This window comes from Halichoerus grypus, chromosome 3 (assembly GCF_964656455.1).
Source record: "Halichoerus grypus chromosome 3, mHalGry1.hap1.1, whole genome shotgun sequence".
Taxonomy (NCBI): Eukaryota; Metazoa; Chordata; class Mammalia; order Carnivora; family Phocidae; genus Halichoerus; species Halichoerus grypus.
This window is the reverse complement of record NC_135714.1, coordinates 108,891,247-108,906,938: the sequence shown is the minus strand read 5'-3', so window position 1 is coordinate 108,906,938 and position 15,692 is coordinate 108,891,247. Positions and strand designations below refer to the sequence as shown.

At 35.2% G+C, this 15,692-nt stretch overlaps 1 protein-coding gene across 2 annotated transcripts in view; it reads right to left on the bottom strand.

Annotated features, from left to right (window-relative positions):
* INTU (inturned planar cell polarity protein) overlaps window positions 1-15,692 on the bottom strand; it is an 83,681-nt gene that overhangs the window by 31,081 nt on the left and 36,908 nt on the right. For both annotated transcript variants that reach the window (XM_036079414.2, XM_078069207.1), the window contains exons 5-6: window positions 12,926-13,044; window positions 6,837-6,926 (exon numbers count right to left, since the gene is read on the bottom strand). In XM_036079414.2, the coding sequence (XP_035935307.2) occupies window positions 6,837-6,926; window positions 12,926-13,044 (209 nt within the window). The remainder of the gene's footprint in view (window positions 1-6,836; window positions 6,927-12,925; window positions 13,045-15,692) is intronic.

Genomic DNA, 15,692 nt, shown 5'->3' with positions numbered 1-15,692 from the left:
ATGAGGAGGTGCTTGTGCATGATCTCTCAATACTCTATTTCTCGATTTGAACAAATTAGAATAATAATTCCTATCTTTCACGGTTATGGGAAACAAGATGGAATGAGGAAAAGAATCTGGTACAGAGTGGAATAAAGGGGATCTTCAAATTCTTTCCAATTTATCAAGCCAAGTTCTCCAGGATAGGAATGACTAACATTTAGGGACACCCTCTATGCCTACCACCAAGTAATAAAGATTGGGAAATTGGCTAGAACATCCCCTATGCAGCACAACCTTGACCCAGAGCTCAGCTGTGACCACCTTTTTTCGGCTTCAGGGTAAAATCCCTCCTGGAAACTGTCTCTATCTGCATAATTAATTTGGCTGGTAGCATCAGAATGTGGCTGAGCAGTCTCTGCTCAGTTCCTTAGCTGGGCCTTCCTTACCCTAGTCTGTCTACTATGTGTAGCATACCACTGCATTACCTGCTTTCTTTCTTCTACCTTTTGGGCTATTATAAAAGTTGAAAGACAAATGTTTTACCTTGCCATTACATCCTAAAGTAGCTTATAATCAGTTTTCAAAACAACTGTATTTTTCATAATCCAACCCACTGGCCTAAGGCAGCACTCTAGAGGGGTTCCTCAGAGTCCCTTTTTAGACAGAAAAATACAAATTAGCTGGTTAAAGAGAGACACCATGTAATATATGTCACAGCACCATTACCCCTCACGTTAAACATTTTGAACCACACAGGAAACACAGGAGACAAATGAAAATGAAAACACAATGGTCCAAAATCTTGGGGCTGTAGCAAAAGCTGTTCTAAGAGGGAAGTTTATAGCAATATAGGCCTACCTTGATAAATTTTAAAAAGTATCAAATAAACAACCGAACCTTACCCCTAAAGGAGCTAGAAAAAGAACAAACAAAGCCCAAAGGCAATAGAAGGAAAAAAATAACAAAGATGAGAGCAGAAACAAAATTTTTAAAAAATTTGAACCACGCATTCATGATAGATCGTATCTCTTTCTGTCCCAAATTAGATACCTTTAAAACACAATTGTTTTGATATTTTTCATGGTAGCCTCTTTTGGAGTTCCTGTTTGTGGTATAAAAACATGTCCACAAATTGTTCAGTACTCTTCCCCTCAAGAGGTAGGGCTTAATTTCCCTCCCTCTGAGTGTGGGCTGGACTTAGTTAACTCACTTCTAACAAACAGTATATGGTGGAAATGACTGCATCATTTCTAAGACTAAGTCAGCTTCCCCTCTTTCTCTATTTTGAAGAAATCTATTTCCCTATCACTTGCTTTGGGGGAAGTCAGCTGACATGTAAGGACACTCAAGCAGCTCTATGGAGAGATCCATGTGGCAAGGAATTAACGCCTCCTGATAATGGCCATGTGTGTAAGTCATCTTGGAAGCAGATGCTCTAGCTGCAGGTCAGCCTTCAGGTAACTGTGTCCTTGGCCAACATTTTGACTGCAACATTAAGACAGATCCTGAGCCAGAATCACCCAGCTAAGTTGCTCATGAATTCCTGACTCACAAAAACACCTATGAGATAATAAATGTCTACTGTTAAGTCCCTAAGTTTTGGCGTAATTTCTTATCCAGGAATAGATAACTAATACACTGCTATATAATGAAAGAAATCTGGTTAACAAAATTATCAATAATAGAAAATAGTCATATTCGTGTTCAGATTGGCTGTATAATGCATTTTATAATACTTTTTTCTTCCTTGGGAAGCTTAAAGAAACACCAAAAGAAAAGTTATCTAGGGGCACCTGGGTGGCTCAGTCGTTGGGCGTCTGCCTTTGGCTCAGGTCATGATCCCGGGGTCCTGGGATCAAGCCCTGCGTCGGGCTCCCTGCTCGGTGGGAATTCTGCTTCTCCCACTCCCCCTGCTTGTGTTCCCTCTCTCACTGTCTCTCTCTCTGTCAAATAAATAAATAAAATCTTAAAAAAAAAAAAAAAGAAAGAAAAGTTATCTAAACTGGCATTCCCTAAAGTTGTGTCATTCACATACTATAGTATTTATTTTGATATTTGATTACTATTTGGCAGATAATATATGATTCTATGGACCAAAAAGTTAAAACTAAAATGTGTTCATAGTTTAATAGAAGTTGCCCACTTTTTTTAAAGCAGGGAAGAGTCTAAATTACAAGTTTTAAAAAATCATTGAACAGGGACACAAGACTCGTCTAACATTAGTTAAATCCCTCTCCTTGGGGCTGTTCTCCATATTCCTATCCCATTTCCCGACAGCTTTTAATGTCTAATGACATTAGGGAAGCAATGTAATAGAAAGAATTCAGAAAGACTCTCCTTCAATTTGCAATTCTGCTTCTTGCCAGTTATGTGACCCTTGGCAAGTTATTTAATCTTCCCTTGGTTTTACTTTCCTCATTTATAAAATGGGGCCAGGGATCACAAAGTACATCTGGAGATGATTTTGAAGATTAAATGAGATTAATGAATGTAAACTACCTAATGCAGTCCCTGGGTTCACAGTCTGCTCATTATAAATGTCAACCCAGCTCTTACCTCCAACTATAAAAATAAGATATATTTCAAAATACTTGCAAAAAGTTAAGAAGGAGAAAATGATAACATAAGATATACCATTAGAGACGTCACTTTAAAGTTCAATATTCGTTACAGTTGACCCTTGAACAATGCAGGGGCTAGGGGTCCCAATACCCCAGGCAGTTGAAAATCCAAGTATAACTTTTTAACCCCCCAAAACTTAAATACTAATAACCTACTGTTGACTGAAAGCCTTAGTGATAACATAAACAGTTGATTAAAACACATTTTGTATGTCATATGTATTATACACTGTATTCTTACAATACAGTAAGCTAGAGGAAAGAAAATGTTTATTAAAATGTTATTAAGAAAACCATAAGAGAAATCGATACCATAAGTTTGTATCATCTGTTTACAAGATGAGTCATCTATTTGTTAGTACCTATGTCAATACTGTCTTATAGAATACAAGACACTACAGATGTTACACGTGTTACCAACACTAAACATCCAAAATGAAAAGATAATGTTAAAAAGAAATTCATATTTATTTACAGACAATCCATTGATAACGAAGCAGCAGCAATATGATTGCTTTATGGTACCCTAGTGTAACTGACAGTATTGCTTCATGGTAGCCTAACCCATACACTAGAGAATGAATCATTAAAACATTTTTAGGAAATACCATATTATATTCATAACACAGTACTGGAAACACTGTTACATTTTTTAAAAAATCACTTACCTGTGATAATAGACTGATACGCAGTTTTCCCCCATTACAAGAAGGAGAAGCATACTGTATGGTAATATAATTTTTTGAAAGCAAAATTATAAAACAGAAAACTAACACGTTATTAGTTTTATATTAAATATCAATCCCCTTATGTCTAGGTAAGGATAGACTGTTCCCTTCCACACGAATCTTGCACATGGTGTTCTACACGATCAATATGTAGACGATGATGATGATGACACAGTTCTTGCTGTACAATTATCAGATTTTCACATGAAGACACACACATACACAACAGGTAAGTTTATTAGCTATAGGCATGGCAATTATTTACTATTCATTAAGTGGAAGTGGGTCATCATAAAGATCTTCATCCCCATCATCTTCATGTTGAGTAGGCTGAGGAGGAGGAGCAGGGGTTGGTCTTTCTGTCTCAGGGGCGGCAGAGGCAGCAGATGTGGAGGAGGAAGGGGAAGCAAGAGAGGCAGGCACACTCGGTGTAACTTTATAGAAATATATGGTAATTTCTCTGCTTTTTCGTTTCTCTAAAAACATTCCTATATTATATCAAACCTTCTTCCACCATTTGCTTTGTTATCAGTGCCCATATCATAGAAGGGTCCATGTCGTAAAAGAAGTCCAAAGCAGTCCTGAATAATCAGAACCCTTCTGCCAGATTATCTACTATCAATTTGTTTTCTGGCGCTGCTTCTTCTATGTCTTCTTCTTCATCATTTAGCACTGGTTCAAAAGTATTCATTTTCATCAAGTCATCTTCTGTTCATCCCTCTGATGTGGTATCTATTAGCTTTTGAATTTCTCCAAGATCTCTGTCTTGAACCCTTCACCTCCCCGGCCCTGCCACCTTTTTGCTATATCCATGATTTGGCATGATTTCCTTAATTGGCTCTTTCATGATTTCCTTGATTGGCTCTCATAAATCCTGTGAAGTCATGCACAACATCTGGACACCATTTTCTCCAGCAGGAATTTATTGTTTCAGGCTTGATGGCTTTCATGGCCTTTTCTATAACAACAATGGCATCTTCAGTGGTGTAATCCTTCCAGACTTTCATGATGTTCTCTCTATCGGGGTTTTCTTCTATTCTTTCAATTCTGACAATCCTTTCCACCGAGTACCATGTGTAATGAACCCTAGAGGCTGAATTAGAGATGCTGTGTTTGGGGGCAAGTAGACTGACATTTTCAGTGTTGAACGCATGGGGTTTTCGGGGGCCAGGGGCATTGTCCAATATCAAAAGAATTTTCAAAGGCAAAGTACTTTCTGACTTTAGGGACAAAGCATCAATGGAACCAGTCCAGAAAAAGGGTTTTCAATGTCCAAGCCTTCTTGTTGTACAACCAAAAGACCGGCAGCTGGTATTTATTTTTTTCCTTCAAGGTTTGGGGTTTACGAGCTTTATAGATAAGGGCAGTCCTGATCATAAACCCAAATGCGTTGGCACAAAACAGTAGAGTTAGCCTATTCCTTCCTGCCTTAAATCCTGGTGCTCACTTTTCTTCTTTACTAATGTCCTATGCAACATTTTTTTCCCCCACAATAGGGCACTTTTGTCTGTATTAAAAACCTTGAGGCAGATATCCTTTTTCCTCACTGATTTTCTTAATGGCACCTGGGAACTCATCTGCTGTCTCTTAGCAGAATCTGCTTCTCCTGTTATCTTCACATTTTTAAAGTTAAACCTCCTTGTAAAATTGTCAAGCCATCCTTTGCCAGCATTAAATCCTCCCGCTTTAGATCCTCCACCTTCTTTTTGCCTTAAGTTGTCATATAATGACTGCTTTTTCTTAAATCATATTAGAGTCTATAGGTATGCCTTTCTTATAGCAATCCTATACCTACCTAAAAGCTGGATTTTCAATACACGATAAAAAGCTATTTCACAAAAAGTGCAGTGCTTTTGCACCTGCTGGCGTAACTGAAGTGACAACCTCATGCATTTCCTTTTCTTTTTTACAATGGCCCGTATGCTGGATTTATCTTGAAATGGCAGGCAACTGCAGTTGCAGACCTCAATCTTTTTTTTTTTTTTTTAAGACTTTATTTATTTGTCAGAGAGAGAGAACAAGCACAAGCAGGGGGAGCTGCCGGCAGAGGGAGAGGGAGAAGCAGGCTCGCCGCTGAGCAGGGAGCCCAACGCGGGACTAGATCCAGGACCCTGGGATCATGACCTGAGCTGAAGGCAGATGCTTAACTGACTGAGCCACCCAGGCACCCTGCAGACCTCAATCTACAGTACATATCAAGCAATTCAACTTTTTCTTATAATGTCATAAACTTTTCTCTGCTTCTTGGGAGCACTTCCAGCATTACCAGTGGCACTTCATATGGGTCTCCTGGTGTTATTCAGGTTTATGCACTGCACTAAACACAATGAAAAATATACAAGAACTGTGAGAAATCACTTTTTACTGCAATATACAATTTACTGGAAAGACAAACTGCTCATACAGAGATGATCAGTGTCACAGCAAGTTTTAAGCAGATAATCATAACACGAGCTCACTGCAATAGCAATAGGAGGCGGCAATGAAATTATTACAGTAGTACAGTATGCACTATAGTTAATTTTATGCAGTTATGAATTAATACTGCATCTTTACATTTGTTCACATCTCTCCCAACTGTGAATTGCTCCATCCAAGTGTTTGATAAATTTTTATGAGTTTTGATAAATTTTAACTTTTAATAATAGCCTTGTATATATTTTATGGTAATAATGATAAAACAGACTAGATCTACATGTATTTTATGCATTCATGATATACCTTTTTCTCAATTTTTTCAATATTTCTAGGCTATGCAGTTCATCTGCAAGTTTTTTCATACTGTCACAAATCTCCAAAAATTTTTCCAATATATTTATTGAAAAAATCCCCACATATAAGTGGATCAATGCAATTCGAGCCCATGTTGTTCAAGGGTCAACTGTATTTTTGTCAAAGGTGCTCAACATCAGGGCCAAACACCTTTCTGCTTGACCTATAATTCTCCAAAATCTCCAACAGTAAAAAACTATGAACACATAAAATCCAAACCACGAACTTGTCAAAAGTTTGAGCAGAGAAGGTCATTCTCTCAGACATTTCTGTACTGGCCACATCTCAGAAGGAAGTATACTGAAAGCCCTGCCCTTACTAATTGTTCCCAGCACTTTTCTGTTTTTGTTTTAATTAATTAATTAACTAATTAATTATTTTGAGAGAGAAAGAGAGAAAGAGCGAGTGGGGAGAAGGGCAGAGGGAGAGAGAGAGAATCTCAAGCAGGCTCCATGCTCAGCGCAGAGCCCGACCCCAGGACCCTGACATAATGACCTGAGCTGAAATCAAGAGTTGGATGCTTCACCGACTGAGCCACCCAGGTGCCCCTTTTCTGTATTTTTTAATACCAAATTAACATGGTAGCTATTGCACTGGTGCAACAGATCTTTTTAAACTGTAAAACTGTTTGAAGGAGTTTGCTTTTGACAAAGATATCATAATTTTAATGAAATAGACTTTGTTAGCAGTATTTTAGAAATGATTTTAAGGTTAAAAAAAGATCTCAACTTACTTTTCAGCAGGCAGGCCAATTAACAACAACTTGTCAGATTCTTTCCAATAAGCCACATGGATTTGTTTCTCATTTAAAAGAAGGGATGAGCTAAGAAAAAACAGAGTGAAAATAAAGTTAGAATATCTTTAAATGTCATAAAATTATAAACAGTCACTCATAAAAGATTACACATGGTATGATTTAAGAACTGCATGCTGAATAAGCAAATTTCTTGGCATATACCTAACTGCCACACAGAAAGGGAAAGTAATTATATAACAACAAAAATATATTCTGAAATATTTTTTTAAAACCTACAAAAAGCTCTGGTCAAACAAAAGTAGAACTATTACAGCAAAAAGTACTGAAATTCTTTCATTAACATTAAATGATTATATGCTATTTTTTTCAAAAGAAAGCTTCCATTAATAGGCTAATTTAACAAATCTTTTCTCGCTGCCTATTTATGAACATGATTTATTAAGAGAAATTACAAAAAAAGGAAGACACGGTTCCAGCTCACAAGATAATAATTCAATACAGGACATAAGTACATAAGCAAATAACCAAAATATAAGTCAGATTTAAACATGTTCTCAAGGAAACGTTTAGAATAATGTATATATTCATTCTGGTGATGGTTTCAGGGTCTATACATCTCTGTTGAAACTGATCAGATTGTACATTTTACATATATGCAGTTTATTATACTTTAATCAACTTGGAAAACAAATTAAATGTGATCTAAAAAGAGATATAATAATGAATTATGAAAACATAGAAAGTCTAATGATTCCATCCTGTAGTGCGGGTAGGTGGTGGGAAGAAAATAAAATAAAAATATATTCAGTGTTTTTTTTCTTTAAACTAGAATACATATATCAGTCTTTATCTGTTAAGTCCTTAGGATTTAATGTATCTTCCATACTGCAATAGATAAGTGTGTGGGATTTTAAACATAAATAGATTCTTTTCAAAAGGAGTATTACTTTTGCCTTAACAAAGTTTAAAAATAGGGGTGCCTGGGTGGCTCAGTTGTTAAGCGTCTGCCTTTGGCTCAGGTCATGATCCCAGGGTCCTGGGATCAAGCCCTTCATCGGGCTCCCTGCTTCTCCCTGTCCCACTCCCCCCGCTTGTGCTCTCTCTCTCTCGCTGTGTCTCTCTCTGTCAAATAAATAAATAAAATCTTAAAAAAAAAAAAGTTTAAAAATATATATGCTTTTTGACAAATACTAGATTCTTTTTATAGTCATACATTAATATCACTACAGTTTTAAAACAATGTATACAAGACACGTATTGCTAAGGAATCCCTGAAATAATAATCACTTTCATATTTATAGTTTCACAAAAAAGTTTTTCTACCTACAATTACTGTTTTCCACGTTTAACCCATATCTTATCATTAATAACAAGATCTAAACATCAAGTAAAATAACATCCTTCACTTTAAAGTGAAAAGAAAAAAATCAAATCCACATGGAGAAACTTAAAACAAATTTTCTTTCCAATAAGATTAAAAAGGAGGCCTGCACCTTGAAAACATTATGCTAAGAAGCATCACAAATAACCACATATTATGATTTCATTAACATGAAATGTCCAGTACAGGTTTTTTTTTTGGATGTGATGAAAATATTCTAAAATTGACTCGTGATGGGGCGCCTGGGTGGCTCAGTTGGTTAAGCGACTGCCTTCGGCTCAGGTCATGATCCTGGAGTCCCGGGATCGAGTCCCACATCGGGCTCCCTGCTCGGCAGGGAGTCTGCTTCTCCCTCTGACCCTTTCATGCTCTCTCTGTCTCATTCTCTCTCTCAAATAAATAAATAAAATATTAAAAAAAAAAAAAAATTGACTCGTGATGGTGCACATATCTGCGAATATATAATCACCAAACCATACACTTTAAATGGGAGAATTGTATGATAAACTATATATCAATAAAGCTCTTTAAAAAAATAAAAGGAGGCCTACAACATGCTTTTTCTCCACATCATTATTTAAATTATTTCCTTAACGCTTAATATGTATTGTTATTTTTATTGTTATTTTTATTATAATCAAATGCATACTATTTGCTAGACATTATGATAGTTTTTAATCTTTCTAACATCCTCTTCATGTCTTACCATCACTATTTTCTTAAAATTGTTAAGTTTTTATTTAATTTATAAAAAAATAACTATTTAATTTATTTAATTAAAAACAGTGTAATATTAGTGTCAGGTATACAGTATAGTGATTCAACACTTCTATACAACACCCAGTGCTCATCACTTATTTAGCTCATCTCCCTACCCCCCTCCCCACTGGTAACCAGCAGTTTGTTCTCTATAGTTAAGAATCTGTATCTTTGTTTGCCTCCCTCTCTCTTTTTATCTTCCCTTTGCTCGCTTGTTTTGTTTCTTAAATTTCAAGTGAGTGAAATCACCTGGTATTTGTCTTTCTGACTTATTTTGCTTAGCATAATACTCTCTAGCTCCATCTAGGTCATTGCAAAGATAAAAGACTTCACTAAAAAAGAGAAATACGGGTCAATATCCCTGATGGACATGGATGCAAACATTCTCAATAAACTACTGGCAAACAAAATCCAATAATACATTAAAAAAATCATTCACCACGATTAGGTGGGATTTATTCCTGGGTTGCAAGGGTGGTTCAATATTTGCAAATCAATCAACATGATACATCACATTCACAAAAGAAAGGATAAGAACCATATCATTTCAACAGATGCAGAAAAAGCATTTGACAAAGTATAACATTCACTCATGACAAAAATACTCAACAAAGTAGGTTTATTTTATTTATTTATTTTAAAAGATTTTATTCATTTATTTGAGAGAGAGTAAGAGAGAGAGAGATCACAAACAGGGGGGAAGGATAGAGGAAGAAGCAGACTCCGTGCCGAGCAGGACCCTGGGATCATGACTTGAGCCCAAGGCAGACGCTTAACCGACTGAACCACTCAGGCACCCAACAAAGTAGATTTAGAGGGAACATACCTCAACATAATAAAGGGCATATATGAAAAACCCACAGCTAATATCATCCTCAATGGGGAAAAACTGAAAGCTTTTTCCTTATGGTCAGGACAAGACAGGGATGTCCACCCTCACCACTGTTATTTAACACAGTACTGGAAGTCCTAGCCTCAGCAATCAGACAACAAAAAGAAATAAAAGGCATCCAAATTGACAAGGAAGAAGTAAAACTTTCACTATTTGCAGATGACATCATACTCTGTATAGAAAACCCAAGAAACTTCACCAAAAAATGGCTACAACTGATACATGAATTCAGTAAAGTCCCAGGATACAAAATCAACATACAAAAATCTGTTGCATTTCTCTACACCAATCGTGAAGCAGCAGAAGGAGAAATTAAGGAATCGATCCCATTTACAATTATACCGAAAACCATAAGATACCTAGGAATAAACCTAACCAAAGAGGTAAAAGACCTGTACTCTGCAAACTACAGAACACTGATGAAAGAAAATGAAGAAGGACACAAAGAAATGGGAAGACATTCCATGGTCATGGATGGAAAGAACAAATATTGTTAAAATGTTTATACTCCCCAAAGCAATCTACACATTTAATGCAATCCCTATCAAAATACCACCAGCATTTTTCACAGAGCTAGAACAATCAATTCTAAAATTTGTATGGAACCACAAAAGACCCCGAATAGCTAAAGATATCTTGAAAGAGAAAAGCAAAGAAGGAGGCATCACAGTTCTGAACTTCAAGCTCTATTACACAGCTGTAATCTAGAAGACAGTATGGTACTGGCACAAAAACAGACACATAGATCAATGGAACAGAATAGAGAGCCCAGAAATGACCCACACCTATATGGTCAATTAATCGTCAACAAAGAGGAAAGAATATCCAAAAGGAAAAAGTCTCTTCAACAAGTGGTATTGGGAAAACTGGTCAGCTACATGCAAAAGAATGAAACTGGAGCACTTTCTTACACCATACACAAAAATAAACTCAAACTGGATTAAAGACCTAAATATGACACATGAAACCATTAAAATCCTAGAGGAGAACACAGGCAGTAACTTCTTTGACATTGGCCATAGCAACTTCCTCCCAGATATGTCTCCTAAGGCAAGGGAAACAAAAGCAAAAATAAACTATTGGGACTACATCAAAATAAAAAGCTGCACAGCAAAGGAAACCATGAGCAAAACTAAAAGGCAACATATGAAATGGGAGAAGATATTTGCAAATGGCATATCTGATAAAGGGTTAGTATCTAAAATCTATAAGGAACTTATAAAATTCAATGCCCCAAAAATGAATAATCCAATTAAAAAATGCGCAGAAGATACGAATAGACGTTTTTCCAAAGAAGATATCCAAATGGCCAATAGACACATGAAAAGATGCTCAACATCAATCATCATCAGGGAAATGGAAACCAAAACTACAATGAGGTTATCACCTCACACCTGTCAGAATGGCTAAAATCAACAACACAAGAAACAACAGGTGTTGGTGAGGATGTGGAGAAAGGGGAACCCTCTTGTATTGCTGGTGGGAATACAAACTGGGGCAGCCACTCTGGAAAACAGTATGGAGGTTCCTCAAAAAGTTAAAAATAGAACTACCCTATGATCCAGCAATTGCACTACTAGGTATTTACCCAAAGAATACAAATACACTAATTCAAAGGGATACATATACCTTGATATTTATAAAGCAGCATTATCTACAATAGCTAAATTATGGGAAGAGCCCAAATGTCCCTTCACTGATGAATGGATAGAAAAGATGTGATGTGTGTGTATAAATATAAATATATGTATATATATATAATGGAATATTACTCGTATATAAATATAAATATATGTGTATATATATATAATGGAATATTACTCAGCCATAAAAAAGAATAAAATCTTGCCATTTGCAATGATGTGGATAGAACTAGAGAGCATTATGCTAAGTGAAATAAGTTAGTCAGAGAAAGACAAATACCATATGATTTCACTCAACATGTTTTTTTGAATGCAAATTTATACACTAAATGTAGCCTCAGTTACTAATGTCTTGAAAATGAGTCCCACGGTTAAATATAACTTTCATTTAGAAAAACAAAGAAATTCTCCTTCCTATTGTCTTGCAGATGTTATCTTTTAAAATCACAGAAGGTGTCATTTTTACCAGAAGATGGGAAAAGTTAAAGCCTTAGAAAATTTAACTTTATATTTTATGTATTATGGGCTCTTAAAAATTTGAGATAAATGCTTTTTTTGGCAAAGTCTAAAATTACTGAATTAAGGAAGAAAAATGGTTGGTAATCCCATTTATTTATTTTATTTTATTAAATTTATTTTCTTTTATTTCTCTTATTAATTTATTTTTTATTTTATTAAAAAATTACTTTTTTAAAATTTATGTTATTAAAAAAACAAAAATAAAACTCAGAAGTTTTGAGCATTCTCCTCCCATAAGTTAACTGTGGCATTTCAAAGTCAGGGCTTAATAAATCAATGTGGAATGGGATATGTGGCTGTATAACTGACTATATGGTGTATTTTGTTTTTCAAAAAATTATTTCACATAAGTCTTGCTTATCCATCATTGAGTGAACTTGCACAGATGATACTGTATTCTGACTCCTCTTCTTAAAGTGTATGTGTTTTCTGTATTTTTCTGTCATAGTTGTAGAACATGAAAAATTTGGTGTTCAGTCATTCTTACCAACCACAGAAGTATTGCCTAGCAAGTGAATAATCAAGACAAAAACATGAAAAAGCCCAGACTCAACATAATGCCATGCTTAAGAGATACCATCTTCATGAATAAATTCTAAAATATAGGTCATTAGTCCAACTTTGTTATTTAAAGTGTGCCCAAACACCCAGATTTACAGCTGTATTGAGAACTACAGCTTTACGTAGGTGACTGGTAGAAATAATTTGGGTGAGAAACAAAATACCTGCAGATACCACATCTGCTGTATAGATATCTATATTATAGATACAAATACATTTGTATAATAGATACTTGTATTACTATTTTGTCAGAACCCAGGTACAGAACTGAAAGAAACAGAATTAAAGCTAAATAAAAATAAATTCTTACCTAGTAACCTGTGTCCCAGTTACATTTTCCAACATGTCACAGAGTGTGAGAAATATCCCTCTCACACTTTTAAGTTTCTGAGATGCATCAGATACTGGACAATGATAAAGAATTTCCTGCTGTTAAATGAAAAGAAATAGAAATGATCAACCTCCCGTATTTTCCAACCATTATTTTGGTCATGGAAAGTTCAGAATTTACCATGAAGAAAAGAACAAAAAATGAATCCTTTCAGCTTCAGAGGAAGCTTTATTCAAACAAACACAAGGAGGGAAGTATGTCTGGAATTTTAACACATTACCTAGTACTTAAAACACTACATTTGAAAGTAAGTTACAGACTGTCAAACTGGTCATAATACCAAAATATATACTGAGTAGGACACTGATTAGTTAGAATAATTACAATTAATTTCACTGTTTTAAACTTTAATCTCCTTTACAATAAATTCTAATAATGATATTTTATTATTTTTCATTATATAATTTTTCTTATCTCCTATGGTAGCATATCTACACAGATACCACATGTAACTTGTAAGAGTCTTTAATTACTTTCATTACTGACATTTAAAAGATAACCTTCATCATCTTGGGTGAAATCATCATTAAATCTTTATTTTAACCCAAGACAATACTGCAATTAAATTTACAAAGAATATAAAATTATAGTAGCGCAGATAGAATGCAGTATTTATGATGTTATGATATCTTATCTGTCTTAAATTTAAGAGGGTTTTCCCACCACAAATTAATCTGAATTCAAACTTTAAAAGAAAGCACATTTTATTTTATTTTTTTAAATTTTTAAAAAAGATTTTATTTATTTATTTGACAGAGAGAGACACAGCGAGAGAGGGGACACAAGCAGGGGGAGTGGGAGAGGGAGAAGCAGGCTTCCCGCCGAGCAGGGAGCCCGACGCTGGGCTCGATCCCAGGACCCTGGGACCATGATCTGAGCCGAAGGCAGACGAAGAAAGCACATTTTAAATCATGGGAAAAAAACTAGACTATAAGATAATTCACAAAATGCTCAATATTTTTTTTGTTTTCAAGAAGAGCATGTTCCCAGGAAACAGTTTTTACAAAATAAAATAAATTTCAAAATTAGAATGTGCATTGTGCTAGGAATTTTACACAAAGGGATGAACCATTCTGTAGCTCACTTTTTTTGTTGTGACTTAAGGCAACATGCTATTTTTCTCACAAGGCAAACTAAAAGCTGGCAAAATAAAAATTTCTAGATAGAAACCATAGAGAATTCGGAGTAGCTCCCAGTTATGCTATTTAATATTTAACATCTCTAAATATTAATACAGCTACTATTGAAAGCCCAAACTCCTAAAATGTATCTTTTCTTTGGTTCTCTTTCTAAAGAGTGTTCTATATCTTGTTTTGGTCTTTCTTTACAAGAAATAATTATGTGACTTAGTGTCCATGTCTTGGCAACTTTCACATTAGGACAAATATAAATAATGATAAACTAGACACAACTTTTTAATACTTATTGAGCACATTCAGTATATGCAAATTGCTATAGAATATGTTGGCCAAATACACTCTGCCTAACACTCAAATTTTCTTGCAATATTTCTAATGTAAAAACAGTCACAAAAATTTTATCTTTAGAAATTAGGCCAAACATCAGTTAAGATCTTCTATTATGCTTACTTAATAAATTTAAACCTTGACTAGTAAATACACATTGCATTTAGCCAAATACCAAACACCACTTTAAACAAATAACCACATAGTCTTTGATTAGGTTTTCGAAATTTCTAAATCTTATAACTTGAAGAAGACAAGTTTTTATTAAATATGTAACTCACATGAAAACAAAATGACCCTATGACACTTTATTGTAAAATAAGTCACACCAGCAAAACAGGTCATTTGAGAAAGTCTCTTCTAATCTCTGCAGCAACCAGCTCAGAAAGCCTCACTATTAAGGACCTGGCAAACTCTACAGTTCCTAACCAATTTAATTAGCTGTATTTTTTAGGCACTTGTTAGTAGCATGCATTTGCAGCAGCTTCCACTCTGTTCAGTAAGAATAAAAAGCCTCTCCTAATTACAATGTTGATATAGGGCTGTTAATAGACAGAAACCTGTTCATTTGAGAAACATCTACACACTTTCCCATGGAAAGAAAGGCAAAGATGACAAAACGCTTTAGCGGTATTCTACTCCAAGATGACCTAGAAAGTTTCAGGGTGCTACCAACGTGGAATTTTGTTCTGTGTTTTATATAATAAATGGTTAATTTTCTCATTTGCTTTAAGGTATAAAAGATTAGTAATACATGCAAAAAATCAGAATAATTAACTTTAGGTCTCTTATGTTTTTGGAACACAGAAAATTACAAAAAATACCTAGAAGTAAATCCCTTCTTTTCCATTTCAATTACTGACCAAATTTTGATATATGAAGATGCAACACAAGGAACTGCAGCCCTTGGATAAAATGGCTCTGGCAATCAGAATATAGCCTGCAAGGATTTCAACAGCAAAGAAATGTAAATTAGGTAACAACTTTTTAGATCGCACTTCTCCTTGAAGCACTGTGGTAAACTGGACACTTTGAGAGACCCTGATGCTGTTTAAAACAAGTAGAGCTATGGCTAGAACATAACTTGCTGAACTGCTGGATATGTAAGAAGTAGAGAGGTTTCTAAGGACATCTTCTCCATACCCTTTCAACCCCCTTCCCCAGAACTGCAAAGCAAGCCAGGACCTCAGCTGGCAGTGGTGAGTGGTGGGCAGAAGGAC